This window comes from Crocuta crocuta, unplaced genomic scaffold (assembly GCF_008692635.1).
Source record: "Crocuta crocuta isolate KB4526 unplaced genomic scaffold, BGI_CrCroc_1.0 scaffold39, whole genome shotgun sequence".
In the NCBI taxonomy this organism is placed as follows: Eukaryota; Metazoa; Chordata; class Mammalia; order Carnivora; family Hyaenidae; genus Crocuta; species Crocuta crocuta.
The window spans coordinates 3,306,563-3,320,955 of record NW_027533334.1 but is presented as its reverse complement, the minus strand read 5'-3'; the positions used below and the strand labels follow the sequence as shown (position 1 = coordinate 3,320,955).

The 14,393-nt window shown below is 37.1% G+C and overlaps 1 protein-coding gene across 24 annotated transcripts in view; it reads left to right on the top strand.

Moving 5' to 3' along the window:
• The window catches only part of RIMS2 (regulating synaptic membrane exocytosis 2), a 598,980-nt gene that overhangs the window by 67,858 nt on the left and 516,729 nt on the right, over positions 1 to 14,393 (top strand). For 23 of the 24 annotated variants that reach the window (XM_077748267.1, XM_077748247.1, XM_077748258.1 and 20 more), the window contains exon 2: positions 6,056 to 6,063. The exons of the other annotated variant lie outside the window; for it this stretch is intronic. In XM_077748267.1, coding sequence (XP_077604393.1) covers positions 6,056 to 6,063 — 8 coding nt within the window. The remainder of the gene's footprint in view (positions 1 to 6,055; positions 6,064 to 14,393) is intronic. 24 annotated transcript variants of the gene reach the window in all.

The following is a 14,393-nucleotide window of genomic DNA, read 5'->3' as shown; positions in this document are numbered from 1 at the left end:
AAGACAGTCTCTTCAACAAATGATATTGGGAAACCTGGACAACAACATGCCAAAGAATGTAACTGGACTACTTTTTTTTTTTATTTTTAATTTTTATTTATTTCTAGGAGAGAGAGAGACAGAGACAGCGTGAGCAGGGGAGGGTCAGAGAGAGAAGGAGACACAGACTCTGAAATAGGCTCCAGGCTCCGAGCTGGCAGTCAGCACAGAGCCCGACGCGGGGCTCGAACCCACGAACCGCGAGATGATGACCTAAGCAAAAGTCGGACGCTTAACCAACTAAGCCACCCGGGTGCCCCTGGACTACTTTTTTATACCATACACAAAAATAAATTCAAAATGGACAGAAGACCTAAATGTGATACAAGAGACCATCAAGATCCTGGAGGAGCTCGGCCTTAGCAACTTCTTACTAGATATGTCTCTTGAGGCAAGGTAAATACAAACAAAAGTAAACTTCATCAAAATAACCTTCATAAAAATAACCTTCTGCACAGCTAAGAAAACAGTCAGCAAAATTAAAAGGCAACCTTTGGAATGGGAGAAGATATTTGCAAATAACATATCTAATTAAGTGTTAGTATCCAAAATTTATAAAGAATTTATGAAATTCAGCACCCAAAAAAATCAAATAATCCAATTAAGCAGTGGGCAGAAGACATGTATAGACAGACATTTTTCCAAAGAAGACCTACAGATGGCTAACAGACACATGAAAAGATGCTTAGCATCACTCATCATCAGGGGAATACAAATCAAAACTACAATGAGATACCACCTCACATCAGTCAGAATGGCTAAAATTAACACACAGGAAACAGCAGGTGTTGATGAAGATATGGAGAAAGGGGAACCCACTTACATTGTTGGTGGGGATGTAAACTGGGGCAGCTGCAGTGTAATACAGTATGGAGGTCCCTCAAAAGGTAAAAAATGGAACTACCTTACAAATCCAGCAAGTGCACTACTAGGTATTTATCCAAAGGGTACAAAATACTGTTTGGAAGGGACACATGCACCCTGATATTTATAGCAGCATTATCAACAAGAGCCAAACTATGGCCCAAATGTCCATCAACTGATGAATGGATAAATAAGTGGTGCATATATACAATGGAATATTACTTAGCCCTAAAAAATTAAATCTTGCCATTTACAACAACATGGTTGGAGCTATAGAGTATTATGCTAAGTGAAGTAAGGCAGTTGGAGAAAGAAAAATACCATATGATTTCACTCATATATGGAATTTAAGAAAGATGAACATAGAAAGGAAAAGAAAAGAGAGGCAAACCAGAAAACAGACTCTTAACCGTAGAGAACTCTCTGAGGGTTTCTGGAGGGAAGGTGGTCATGGGGATGAGTTAAATGGGTGATGGATATTAAGTGATGAGCATTGGGTATTGTATGTAAGTGATGAATCACTAAATTCTCCACCCCAAACTAATATTACACTGTATGTTCACTAACTAGAAGTTGAACAAAAACTTGAACAAGAAAAAAAAAATAGACAAAACTTTAGTTAAGCTCACTGAATGAAAAGGGAAAGGGCTCAAATAAAATTAGAAATGAAAAGGGGCGCCTGGGTGGCTTAGTCGGGTAAGCATCCGACTTTCACTTATGTCATGATCTCGTGGTTCGTGGGTTCGCGCCCCGCATCGGGCTCTGTGCTGACTGCCAGCTCAGAGCCTGGAGCCTGTTTCAGAGTCTGTGACTCCCTCTCTCTCTGACCCTCCCCTGCTCATGCTGTCTCTCTCTCTCTCTCTCTCTCCTAGAAATAAATAAAACATAAAAAAAAATTAGAAATGAAAAAAAGATATTACAAGTGATACTATAGAAATACAAAGTATCATAAGAGACTGCTGTGAACAAGTATGTGCTTTTAAGTGGATAACTTAGAAGAAATAGATAAATTCCTACAAACATACAACCTACCAAGGCTGAATCATAAATAAATAGAAAATCTGAAAATATAGGGGATTGAATCAGTTATCAAAAGCCTCCCAACTAACAAAAGTCCAACTACCACAATTTTCAAAAAGAACTAATACCAATCCTCAAATTCTAGCAAAAATTACAGAGGAGGGAATAATTCCAAACTCATTTTATGAGGCCAGCATTACCCTGATACCAAACCAAGAATGACACAACAAGGAAGAAAATAAGCCAGTATTCCTGATCAACATAGATGGAAAAATTCTCAACAAACTGGTAGTATGCCAAATTCAACAGTGCATTAAAAGGATCATACAGCATTAGGAAGTAGGATTTATTCAAGGGATGCAAGGATTTATTCATATCTGCAAATCAATAAATGTGATTCATGACACTAACCAAATAAAGGATAAAAATCATGATCATCTCAGTAGACACGGAAAAGGTATTTGATGACATTCAATATCCATTCATGATAAAAACTCTTTTTTTTAAATTTGTTTTTTATAGTTTATTTTTGAGACAGAGAGAGACAGAGCATGAGTGGGGGAGGGGCAGAGAGAGAGGGAGACACAGAATCTGAAACAGGCTCCAGGCTCTGAGCTGTCAGCACAGAGCCCGGCATGGGGCTCGAACCCACGAACTGTGAGATCATGAACTGAGCTGAAGTCAGGTGCTTAACTGACTGAGCCACCCAGGCACCCTCATAATAAAAACTCTTAACAAACTGGGTATAGAGGGGATATACCTCAAAATAATAAAAATCATATATCAGAAGCCCATAACTAATATACTCGGTGGTGGCTTTCAGTTTTTCACCTAAGATCAGGGACAAGACAACGATGCCAACCCTGCATGTTTAGTTACCAAAGTACTAGAAGTCCTAGCCAGAGAAATCAGGCTGAGGAAAAGAAATAAAAGCCATCCAAATCAGAAAGGAAGAAGTAAAACTGATGACATGATATTATATATAGAAAACGATACAGATCCATGAAAAAACTGTTAGAACTGAGTAATTCAGTAAAGCTGTGGGATATAAAACCAATATACAAAAATCTTGTGTTTCTATACACGAATAATGAACTATCAGGAAGAGGAATTAAGAAAACAGTCCCATTTGCAACTGTATCAGAAAGAATTAAGTACCTAGAAATGAATTTGACCCAGGAGATGAAATATCCATACACTGATAATTGTAACATGTTGATTAAGGGAATTGAAGGAAACACAAATAAATGGAAAGATATTTTGTGCTCATGCATTGGAAGAATTAATATTGTTAAAATATCTATACTCTTCAAAACCATTTATAGATTCAGTGTAATCTCCATCAAAATTCTAATGGCATTTTCCCCAGTAATACAACAAACAGTCCTAAAATATGTATAGAACCACAAAAATAGCCTAATCAATCTTGGGAAAGAATAGAGCTGGAGGTATTACCCTTCCAGATGTCAAATTATATTACAGAACTACAGTAATCAAACCAGTATGGTAATGGCATTAAAACAAACACACAGATCAATGAAGCAGAATAGAGAGCCCAGAAATAAACCCATGTGTATATGGTCAATTAATTTACAACAGCAGAGCCAAGGATTTACAATCGGGAAAGCATAGTCTGTTCAAAAATGGCGTTGGGAAAATTGGAGGACAGACACATTTAAAGTAATGAATTGATGGGGCGCCTGGGTGGCTCAGTCGGTTAAGCATCCGACTTCGGCTCAGGTCATGATCTCATGGTTTGTGGGTTCGAGCTCCACATCGGGCTCTGTGCTGACAGCTAGCTCAGAGCCTGGAGCCTGTCTTTGGATTCTGTGACTCCCTCTCTCTCTCTGACCCTCCCCTGCTCACGCTGTCTCTATCTCTCTCTCAAAATAAATAAAACATTAAAAAAATGTTTTAAATAATGAATTGTCCCCTATCTTATACAATATGCAAAAGTCAACTGAAAATGGATTGCAGACTTGAATGTAAGCCCTGAAACTGTAAATGTAGGAGAAAAATTAGGTGGGAAGCTGCTTGACGTTGGTCTTCGCAATGATTTTCTTTTGGATATGACACCAAAGCACAGGCAATATAACTAAAATAAGTTGGGACTATAGCAAACTAAAAAGTTTGTGGATAGCAAAAGAAACAATAAAAATGAAAAGGCAACCTATAGAATGGTAGAAAATATTTGCAAACCATATATTGGATAAGGTGTTAATGTCCAAAGTATATAAAGAGGTTCTGCAATTCAATAACAAAAATGACTGTTTCTAAATATCAAAATTGTTGAGGATATCAGTGCTATATAAATTTTATTTTATGAAATATTTAATTATCTAAATTAGTATTTTTAAGTTTGTTAACTTGTTTGTTACTGAAATTTGTGAATAATACTTTGCCAATTGAGTTAGGTATTCACCAATTAATATGGCAGCTAATACCACATAGGCCTTTAAAAATTTTTGTTTTGTGGTACATTTACTTAATGGTGAACTGGCTTGAGTAGGTTTTGGTGAGTTACCAGGTAGTGAATTAGCTCTGCTTATAAATGTAAATGTCTCACTAATTTGGATAAATTTAAGTCTGACCTCCATTTGAATTTCATTTATTTTGTTATGTAATTACTGATTTCTTGTTATTTTCTAATGTTTTTTTAAAAAAAACTTATCCAGTCATTTTCCTTTTTATTATTTTTTTTAAAGTTTATTTTGAGAGAGAGAAAGTGCAAGCAGGGGAGGGTGGAGAAGAGAGAGGGAATCCCAAGCAGCCTCTACACCGTCAGTGCAAAGCTCAGCATGGGGCTTGATCTCATGATGCTGAAATCATGACCTGAGCTGCAATCAAGAGTCTGAGCCTCCCAAGTACCTCTGTATCCAGTTATTTTTCAGAGATACAGCCTAAGCATTGCTAAATGGTAATAACTTTGTATAATTGCATCACCCATTTATCAAAACCTCTTGGAGATAATTTTTTTTTAGTACAGAACATGAAAAAGATAAATAAAAATTAGCTCCTTGTAGTATTAATCTTTGTTTTTAATTTTAGAGTGTGAGAGAGAGAGTGAGAGAGTGGGGGAGAGGGGGCAGAGTGAGAGAGAGAGAATCTTAAGCAGGCCCCATGCTCAGCACAGAGTCTGACTTGGGGCTCGATCCAATGACCCTAGGATCATGACTTGAGCTGAAATCAAGAGTTGGACAGTGAACCAACTGAGCCACCCAGGCGCCCCAACTGCCTGTAGTATTATAATCTTAATGTATTCTTCTGCTAAAACAACATAGGTATTTCCATAGCAGAGTTGTACACATGAAATATTAAAGAAACTAGGAAATCATTTGTATCTGTAAAGAATTCTAAAACAATGTGGCAGAAATTAAAATTGATTCTAAATTCTGGGAGTAGAAGATTATCCAATAGATAAGGAACATATGTTTATTTGCTCAGTCAAACAGTTTTAATAAAAACAGGTCAAAATTATTGGTAGGAAAGAAGTGCTAATTAAAAGAGCATAATAAAAACCACCTTTTTTTTTTTTTTTTTTTTTTTTTTACTGCAGAGTTTTAGCTGCCTATGAAGTTCTAGTTCTCTGATAGCCCGAGAGAACACACATAACAGCACAGCTTCCGTGCCTTGCTGCTCTCATGCATGATGCAGCCAAATGCCATCAGCCTTTTTTCCCTTTCTGGCATAGCACGTTATTTTGTGTTGGCCTTGTTTCCTCTTATGAGCCTGTTACTGCTTTCCCTTCTGGCTCTGGCTTCAGTTAGCCTCCTGGTTCAGGTTTGCCTTGTTTTCCTGGCTCTGGCTGTGTTTGTCTTCCATTCTCTGCTTCCTCAGTCAGCCCAGAAGGTCCCACACCTCCTGCCTTAAAGTTCATTTCCTTTTCTCTGCTCAATGCTTATGCTTCCCTTCTGGCCCTAAAACCTCCCTCTTCTGACTCGTGCACCAAGAATTACAGTGATTTGAAACCTCTGTAGGGTGACCCAATGACCTGTCACATCTGCATGTATAATAGGTGATTATGAAAGCACCTCATGTTATTTGGCTATTTTTAGCCCTTAACCTACTCTCCTAAACTTTAGGAATATTCTGAAAGTCATGAGGAATGTAGAAGATATGGATTTGTCCTGAGGTTATAAAGTATAATCTATCTCTAGTTACTGTAGAGGAGTGGTTTTCAAACTGGGCCGTGAAACAAATTATTGGGAGTATGTATAACCAGCAATTAAGAGCAAAGATATAAATTGAAAAGACTTAGTAGGTATTGTTTAATGAAATTTTATTATATGCATTTATATCAATGTATTTACTATACGTAAAATATATTATTGTGGGTCAAGTTAAAAAGTGTTTGAATGTCACTGCATAGAAAATTTCCTTTTAGCCTTGGCTGCTTTCAGATAATACTTGTTCAAAGAGATTCATTCTGTATGGTTGTGATCAATTTTAGAAGCATATGTAAAAAGCCTTGAAAGAGTTGGTATGAACTACATCAAATTTATAGTAGAAGCCCTTAAAGTCTATCACAGTCTTTGCATGAGCCCCAGAACAACATTCCTCTGAGATGACTGACAGAACACTTCATTTGGAGAAGCCACTGTGAACACTGGGATGCCAAAGGGTAATTCAGCAGCATATGGGCATTTAAAGCTCTGTTGCAGGTCCTCTGGCCTTATGCTACCTTGGAAGTGACTAGGCTAAGAGGAATGCACTGAAAGATGCCTAAGTACTGAAGTCCTTACTCATCTCCCTATTGAAATCTTATAGAACTTGAATTCATTTAGATAATGACCCTCCTTCCCTCCCATTCTGTTTGTCTCTCTCTCTCTCTCTTTCTTCTTTCTGAGCTAGAGAGAGACAACTGATACACAAGAGTTGTCTCAAAGGCATATTAAAACTGCCCTTCTCCTTCTCTTTTTCTTCTTAAAAACAAGTACCACTACCATCAATTGTTGAGCACTTCATATGTGAACCAGGACTTTTCTGTCTATATTTATGCAAACGTCAACTTCATGAAGTAAATATTGTCTTAATCCCCATTTGAACCGTGTGTCTACTTATATGCAGATTTTTCCCCATAAATACAGTGCTGTAAGTGTATTATCCTTACAATTTTCTTAATAACATTTTCATCTCTCTGGTTACTTTCCTGTAAGAATACAGCTTATAATAATATACAAAATGTATGTTAATTGACTGTTTATATTATTGGTGAGGCTTCTAGTATTGGTTAAGTTTTTGAGGAGTCAAAAGTTATATACTGATTCTTGACTGTGCAGGACTTGACCCCTGTTATTGTTCAAGGTTCAATTATAATTTCACTTTTTTCTTTACAGTGAGTTAATGTCTGTGATATTATCAACTAAAACCACATTTCTCCCTCCCCCCATTGATTTGTGATACCAACTATTCTATAGGTTTTGTTTGTTTTAATCACTATGGCTTTGCAAGTTTTAGACATTTAAACTGCAGTGGTCCTTAGATGTGGGTTCCTTTTTACATTCAGCACTACCTTTGTCAATTTCGGATTTAATTGATCATTCATTTCCTATTTATGATCCTTTTCTCTTAGGCATTGAGAAAAGTTCTTCTTACACCCTTGTGCTGAAAGTCATCAGATGATGCTTATTTAATGTGATAAATCTGCCTAGAGGTAGAGGTCTGAATGAGGTGACCTCTAGTCCTATCTTCCTTTCTTTTTTTTTTTTTAATTTAGAACTCTGGTTTAATTTTCATGTCTGTAACAAGGAAGTGAGTCAACATTTATTGAGAGCCCATTATGTGCCACTCATTGTATTATGTGTTTGTATAATATTGCAAACATATAGAAAAGTTTAGAGAGTAATAAAACATGTGACATGCATTTTCCCATCACTTTATTTAATCCTAACTATCACTTTATGAGGTAGCTATTTTAGTTTTCATTTTTTCAAATGGATTATAAAATGGTTAAGTAACTTGCCAAGTAGTGAACATTGGAGCCAGTAATCAAGCCCCCTGTCTAATTGACTCCATAGCCCATACTGTATAAAAAACTGACAAAATTAAATTGAGAGATCATGTTGTTTCTTTATTAACCGCCAATATGTCTTTCTTTCTTTCTTTCTTTCTTTCTTTCTTTCTTTCTTTCTTTCTTTCTTTCTTTCTTTCTTTCTTTCTTTCTTTCTTTCGTGAGAGTATCTTATGGATGGAATCAGACACTTAGTGTTTTTCTTTATTCGTTTTCATTTATTTCCCCTGAAAAACCTCATTATTTTAAGTGCTCTCATATGCTGTGACAGCAGGCTCCTTTGTCAGCCATCCTGTTCAGAATAAATAACCTGTGCTATGCCAGCATGATTTATTGCTGCCACTTCCTTTCTTTATGTTTTGAGTAATTTTATCATAAAAGGATATAAAGTATTTTAGACGTGTGCAAATGCCTGAGTGACTAGAGCAGTTCACCTGGCTGTTTGGCAAACGGCCCTTGTACGGTTCTCCATTTGATAGCAGAGAAGAAAGGAGAATAAATACGGTCCCTCCCTCAAGATCCGTGCAGAATCATATCCCCATTTCTCCTCTAATGACCCACACAAAGAACTGCAAAAAAAAGATTTCAAAGGATCAGAGAATTTATACATATACTTTATTTCTGTTCTTTGGGCAACCCTGTCATTGTGATGAGGGCAGAAAGAACTTGTTTAACAAGTTCCCTTGCTGAACAGGTGATGCTAACTGTACCTCTCTTTCTTGGGAACTTTGAAAATGGATTTCACATCTGAATGTGTAAGATTGTTTAATCTTTAAACTGTCTATAAGCATAGGGTGCCTTGGATGATAATAGCTTAAAAATATTATATATGTGTAATTAGGAGAAAGTATAATTACATTGCCAAAAATTTGGAAAATAGAGGCAGACATAATTGTATCACCCACAATTTTGCCACTCTAATAAAAGTAGTATTAATATTTTGATGTATTTTGTGGTTATCTTTTTTTTTAAATCTTCTGTATTTGAAATAAAAAAATCCTCAGAGCTAGTCTTCCATATAATATCTTAGTACCTCTTTTGGACCCAAGTCTACATGATTTATAGTGATGATGCAAAGACATTTCAAAATGTGTGTATTTGTGTCAGTGTGTGTATTTACTTAATCAGAGATAGATAACCTTTCTCATAATTGTCTTGTTCACTCTGAACTTATTAATTCTTATAATCTATTATGGAAAAATAGGTTTTCATTCTTCATAACTTACTTGGTTGTAAAAAGTAATGACCCTATTTTTTGTGAGCACTTTTTAGATATTTTGGAATGTATTTTTCTCTATAAATCTCTATAAATTAATGATGGTTATTTTTAAGTATTTGATGCTATGGCAAATCAATGAATTTTTCAGATAACCTCTCTCTCTCTGTATAGGTATTAAATGTATCATTTGATGATCAGTTATTCTGGCTTCCCTGACAGCACAGCTAATTAAGTAGTTCTGTTAGGTAATTTAGGTAGCTATAGAGTCATTTTCAGTCTTAATTTTTGCAACCACATAAATATGAACAAAATGTAGATGGAGGCCTCAACCATGCATCTGTTCTTCCCGATGTTTTTGAATGTTTACTAGGTGCCCGGTACTGTTCAAATTCTTGAGTCTTCTAGATGAATAAGACATAATCCCTGCATTGGGGACTCACATAAAGTTATGAGGACTTCAGGTACTGAATTTATTCAATTAATATTTTTGGTTATAGTGGTTTACTATTTTAATTTAAATTTTATTCACTTATACTTCAAATATATAATACAAAATTTACAAAAAATAGGCAATGAAAAGTTTCTTTACAAAAACTTTGTCCTACCCAATTCATTTCCTCTCCTTAGGAGAATATATTAGCAGAAATGAAATGTATATATTTTAAAGTCAGAAACAATTAAATATTTTAAATTTAGCTTTGAAAGGAAATTCAATTTTGAAAAGGCTATTTTAATTTACTGTGGAAGCACTATGTGCCAGGCACTTTCCAACTATTTCATTTAATCTTTTAAATATTTTTTATCCAGCATTATCACAATTTTACAACTTACAAACAGAGGCTCAATTAAATAAGTTGCTCACGATCATATAAATACCAGGTAACTTAGCTAAGAAATAGGACGTAGGTCTGCCTCAGTTCTCCTGAGCCCATTCTTCACCAGTGATATTATACAAAATTAATGCTTTGGAATTTCAGATGAGTTACTTTATTTATTTTTTTATTTTTTACAAATAGTTTATTGTCAAATTAGTTTCCACATAACACTCAGTGCTCATCCCCACAAGTGTCCTCCTTCATGCCCATCCCTCCTCCCCCCCACATCCATCAGTCCTCAGTTTTTGTCAGCATTCAAGAGTCTCTCATGGTTTGCCTCTCTCCCTTTCCCCCACCATTTCCGCCCTTCTTCTCCCCCTTGTTCCTCCGTCAAGTTCCTCCTAATCCTCCTATACGTGCAAACATATGATATTTGTCCTTCTCTGCCTGACTTATTTCGCTCAGCATAACACCCTCAAGGTCCATCCATGTTGCTACACATGGCCAGATTTCATTGTTTCTCATTGCCATGTAGTATTCCATGGTATAGATAAACCACATCTTCTTGATCCATTCATCTGTTGATGGACACTTAGGCTCTTTCCATGTTTTAGCTATTGTGGAGAGTGCTGCTATGAACATTGGGGTACATGTGCTCCTATGCCTCAGCATTTCTGTATCCCTTGGGTAAATTCCTAGCAGTGCTATTGCTGGGTCATAGGGGAGTTCTATTGTTAGTTTCCTGAGGAACCTCCACACTGTTTTCCAGAGGGGCTGTACCAGTTTACATTCCCACCAACAGTGTAGGAGGGTGCCCGTTTCTCCACATCCTCGCCAGCATCTAGAGTTCTCTGATTTGCTCATTTTAGCCACTCTGACTGGCGTGAGGTGGTATCTCAGTGTGGTTTTGATTTGTATTTCCCTGATGAGGAGGGATGCTGAGCATCAGATGAGTTACTTTAAAAGTTTGTTAATTGTTTCCCCCCTCAGAAAATGGTTATAAAATTGATTTTTGCCTCAAAGTGATAATGGTAACCTTGAATAACTAGTGAAAGAAATTTGGGAAAAGAAATATGAAGAAATGATTATATATTTTTTTTAATTTTAAAGAGAGAGAGAGAGAGCAAGCAGAAGCTGGGGAGAGGTTGGGAGACAGAGGATCAAAGCATGCTGTCAGCCCTGAGCTTGATGGGGGGCTCGAACTCATGAACCACGAGATCACAACCCCCTTCGGATTGTGACCCAAGCCAAAGTCTGAGGCTTAACCCACTGAGTCACCTAGGCACAAGAGAGAGAGTGAGAGAAAGTCTTAAGCAGGTTCCATGTTCAGTGCAGAGCCTGATGAGGGGTTTGACTAGGGCTCAGTGCCACCACCTGAGTATCATGACTTGAGCCGAAATTAAGAGTTTGACACTCAACTAACTGAGCCATTCAGGTGCCCCAAGATTCCAGTTTTTAAATGATACACTCAACTGTTTAGTTGCTCATGTTATTATGAAAGAAGAATTAAAGTTCATTTTGTCTTGAATTTACCTTCCATTGTGGAATTATTGTCATATATATATTACATATATATGTCTCTCTCTCTCTCTCACACACACACACACACACACACACACACACACACACCCCTCAGAAAAAAATTAAGCTCAAATTCTCTGAGCAAATACCATCTGACAGTGAAGGCACATCTTTAGTGTCGGGGGAAAACAATTTGGCACTGAAAAGTTGCCCCATATCTAATCCAGATTGATCATGTAACATTTGTGGACTAACTCTAATATGGAAAGAACTTCAGCGTTCATTGACAACCACCTTACTTTTTTAAATAATGTTTTTATTTATTTTTGAGAGAGAGAGAGAGAGAGGGAGGGAGAGTGCTCAAGTGGGGGAGGGTCAGAGAGAGAGGGAGACACAGAATCCGAAGCAGGCTCCAGGCTCTGAGCTGTCAGCACAGAGCTTGACATGGGGCTTGAACTCACAAACTGTGAGATCATGACCTGAGCTGAAGTTGGACACTTAACCAACTGAGCTGCCCAGTATATATATATGTATGTATATGTATATATGTAGAAATAAATTATCTCACTAGAGACATTATAAATACAGACATATCAGAGGATTTTACTTTAGGTGAATTGGCCGTTAAATTACAAATTGTCATTTTTAGCTCTCGGTTACTTTTTTACTATTGATACACTTAACTACAAAACAAGGAAGTATGGTTCTTGAATGATGGCATATATATCAGAAGGTTAATAATAACTAACCTAAAAAAACACAGACGTGTGGAAGAGCTTTGAAATGAACACAATTTCGATATTTATTTATTTTATTTGTGTTTATTTGAAAGAGAGAGTGTGTGTGTGCATGTGTGTGAGCAAGGGAGGAACAGAGAGAGTGAGAAAAGAGAATCCCAAGTTGGCTCCACGCTGTCAGTGTAGAGCCTGACACGGGGCTCAATCTCATGAACCGTGAGATCATGACCTGAGCATAAACCAAGAGCTTAACCGAATGAGCCACCCAGGCGCCCCTTGATATCATTTTTAATATATTTAAATTGCACCTATCTGGGACTAGTAACAGCATTCTTTGGTGGTGGCTCATTATAAGATACTGTACTGCAAATCTGTAAATTAAGCAACTGTTTCTTATGATATGCACCATTTTCCTGGTTGGTATCTTCATCCAGAGGTTTTTTATATAGTTCTTTAATTCTTCAAATCCTTCTCCCGTAATTGCAGAGATGGGGATGATGTGTTGGAACTCCACCGTCTTCTTTGGAATCATGTTTTTCTCAAATAAAAGCAGAAAATCTTTAGGATTCTGGAGTTGATGCATCAGTACATGGAATTTATCTTGGGCACCTGGCAATTCCATTTTATTAACTGCCAAGAGTGCACGTTTTGTCTGAAGTTCCTCTTTGTACAGCTCAACTCTTTCGTAAGTAGTGTTATAGACACCCACCGTCCTCACTAACAGTGTGATGAATGTTCTCTTTCATTATCCATAAGTATTCCATGTCTTCATGAACAGCTCCTTCTCATAGGCACAGGCAGTGACAGCTAGCGTCTGGGAGCCCTAGTTTCTAAAGCACGGATCTGTTTGCTTTGAGTAAAATTTAAAAAAAAAATCAGTCCATTTATAAATGCACACAAATGTTAAAATAAATGGCACTAAATAGGAAATTATGTGGTTATTATTGAAAATGTCCATGTTTTCCCCTGGATAGTTCTAGATATTGACATAGAAAGGTGCACGGCCCTTTTTAGGGAATCAAAGAGATTCAGAGGGACTGAAGTACAGATTAAAGGGGGATTCCGAATAGATGAGGGCAGGTGGTAGTAGTAGCTTTAAGTACTGATTGTAGAGGTAGATGCTGTGAGAAGGTGGCCTCTGTTCTGTCTTATTTCATTTTACATTTATAATCGAAAGTAGAGGTCTTTCACTATGTAATCTGTTTTCTTTGCCCTTTCTTCCTATTTTTGTGGTTCAGATCTTATAAATATTTGGCGGCTTAGTTTAATTTTAATGTTTTTAGAGCATTATGAAACATTTTATATATCCTCAGCCTCCTCTTCTTTAGATATTGATTCCTTACTAAGATCAACAGTAACAGAGTCTGTGAGGTAGCTGGGCTGCATCATTGGGGAGCACAGTTCTTTCTTCTTGAGTGAATTCGATTTCCCAGAGCAGAGTCTTGCAGACTTCATGCTAGAGGGCATATGCCTGGCTGCTGATGCTCTCGGGATTGTGTTGGGGAAAAAGCTAGAGTCTTAATATTCATTATATAAGATTTCATTTAATTTGTCTGTGTTCAGTATATTGTCTCTGCTGTCATCTCTGCCTGGTATCCCCTAGTTTATTCATTCTGTTTTACCTTCTCCAGAGATGCTTGTTTAAGCTTCTGTTGAGGTTAGGCGAGGCATGGAGTGAGTGAGGGCATCTGGGTCCTAATTTTGTTCTTAAAGAGACTTTCAACTTGTTTTTAGTCCTGCTTTTACTCTTAAATTCTAGAGATACCTGATGCTGCCAATTCTTGAGCCTCTGGGGTTAATTTGCTTCTTTGCTCTCTTCGTTGCCTGAGGATTCAGTTTTCAGGGCTGCTGACACAAGTCAGTTACCACTTGTCTATCTGCTTTGCAATTTGATAATTTTTTACTAGAATTGAAAGGATTCAACCCATTTGAACAAACAGAGAAAACTCTATCATTGGGGGAGTTTTGGAAAGAGAAGGAAACTAAATGCTTTTATTTATAGCTCAACTTTTGGCTAATCTAATGATTTGGGCACCATAGCTCTAGTTTTAATTACATTCTATAGGTTTTCCCTTCCTTCCCTCCCCTCCCTCCCCTCCCTCCCTCCCTTCTTCCCTCCCTCCTTTCTTCCCTCCTTCCTTCCTTCCTTCCTCCCTTCCTTCCTCCCT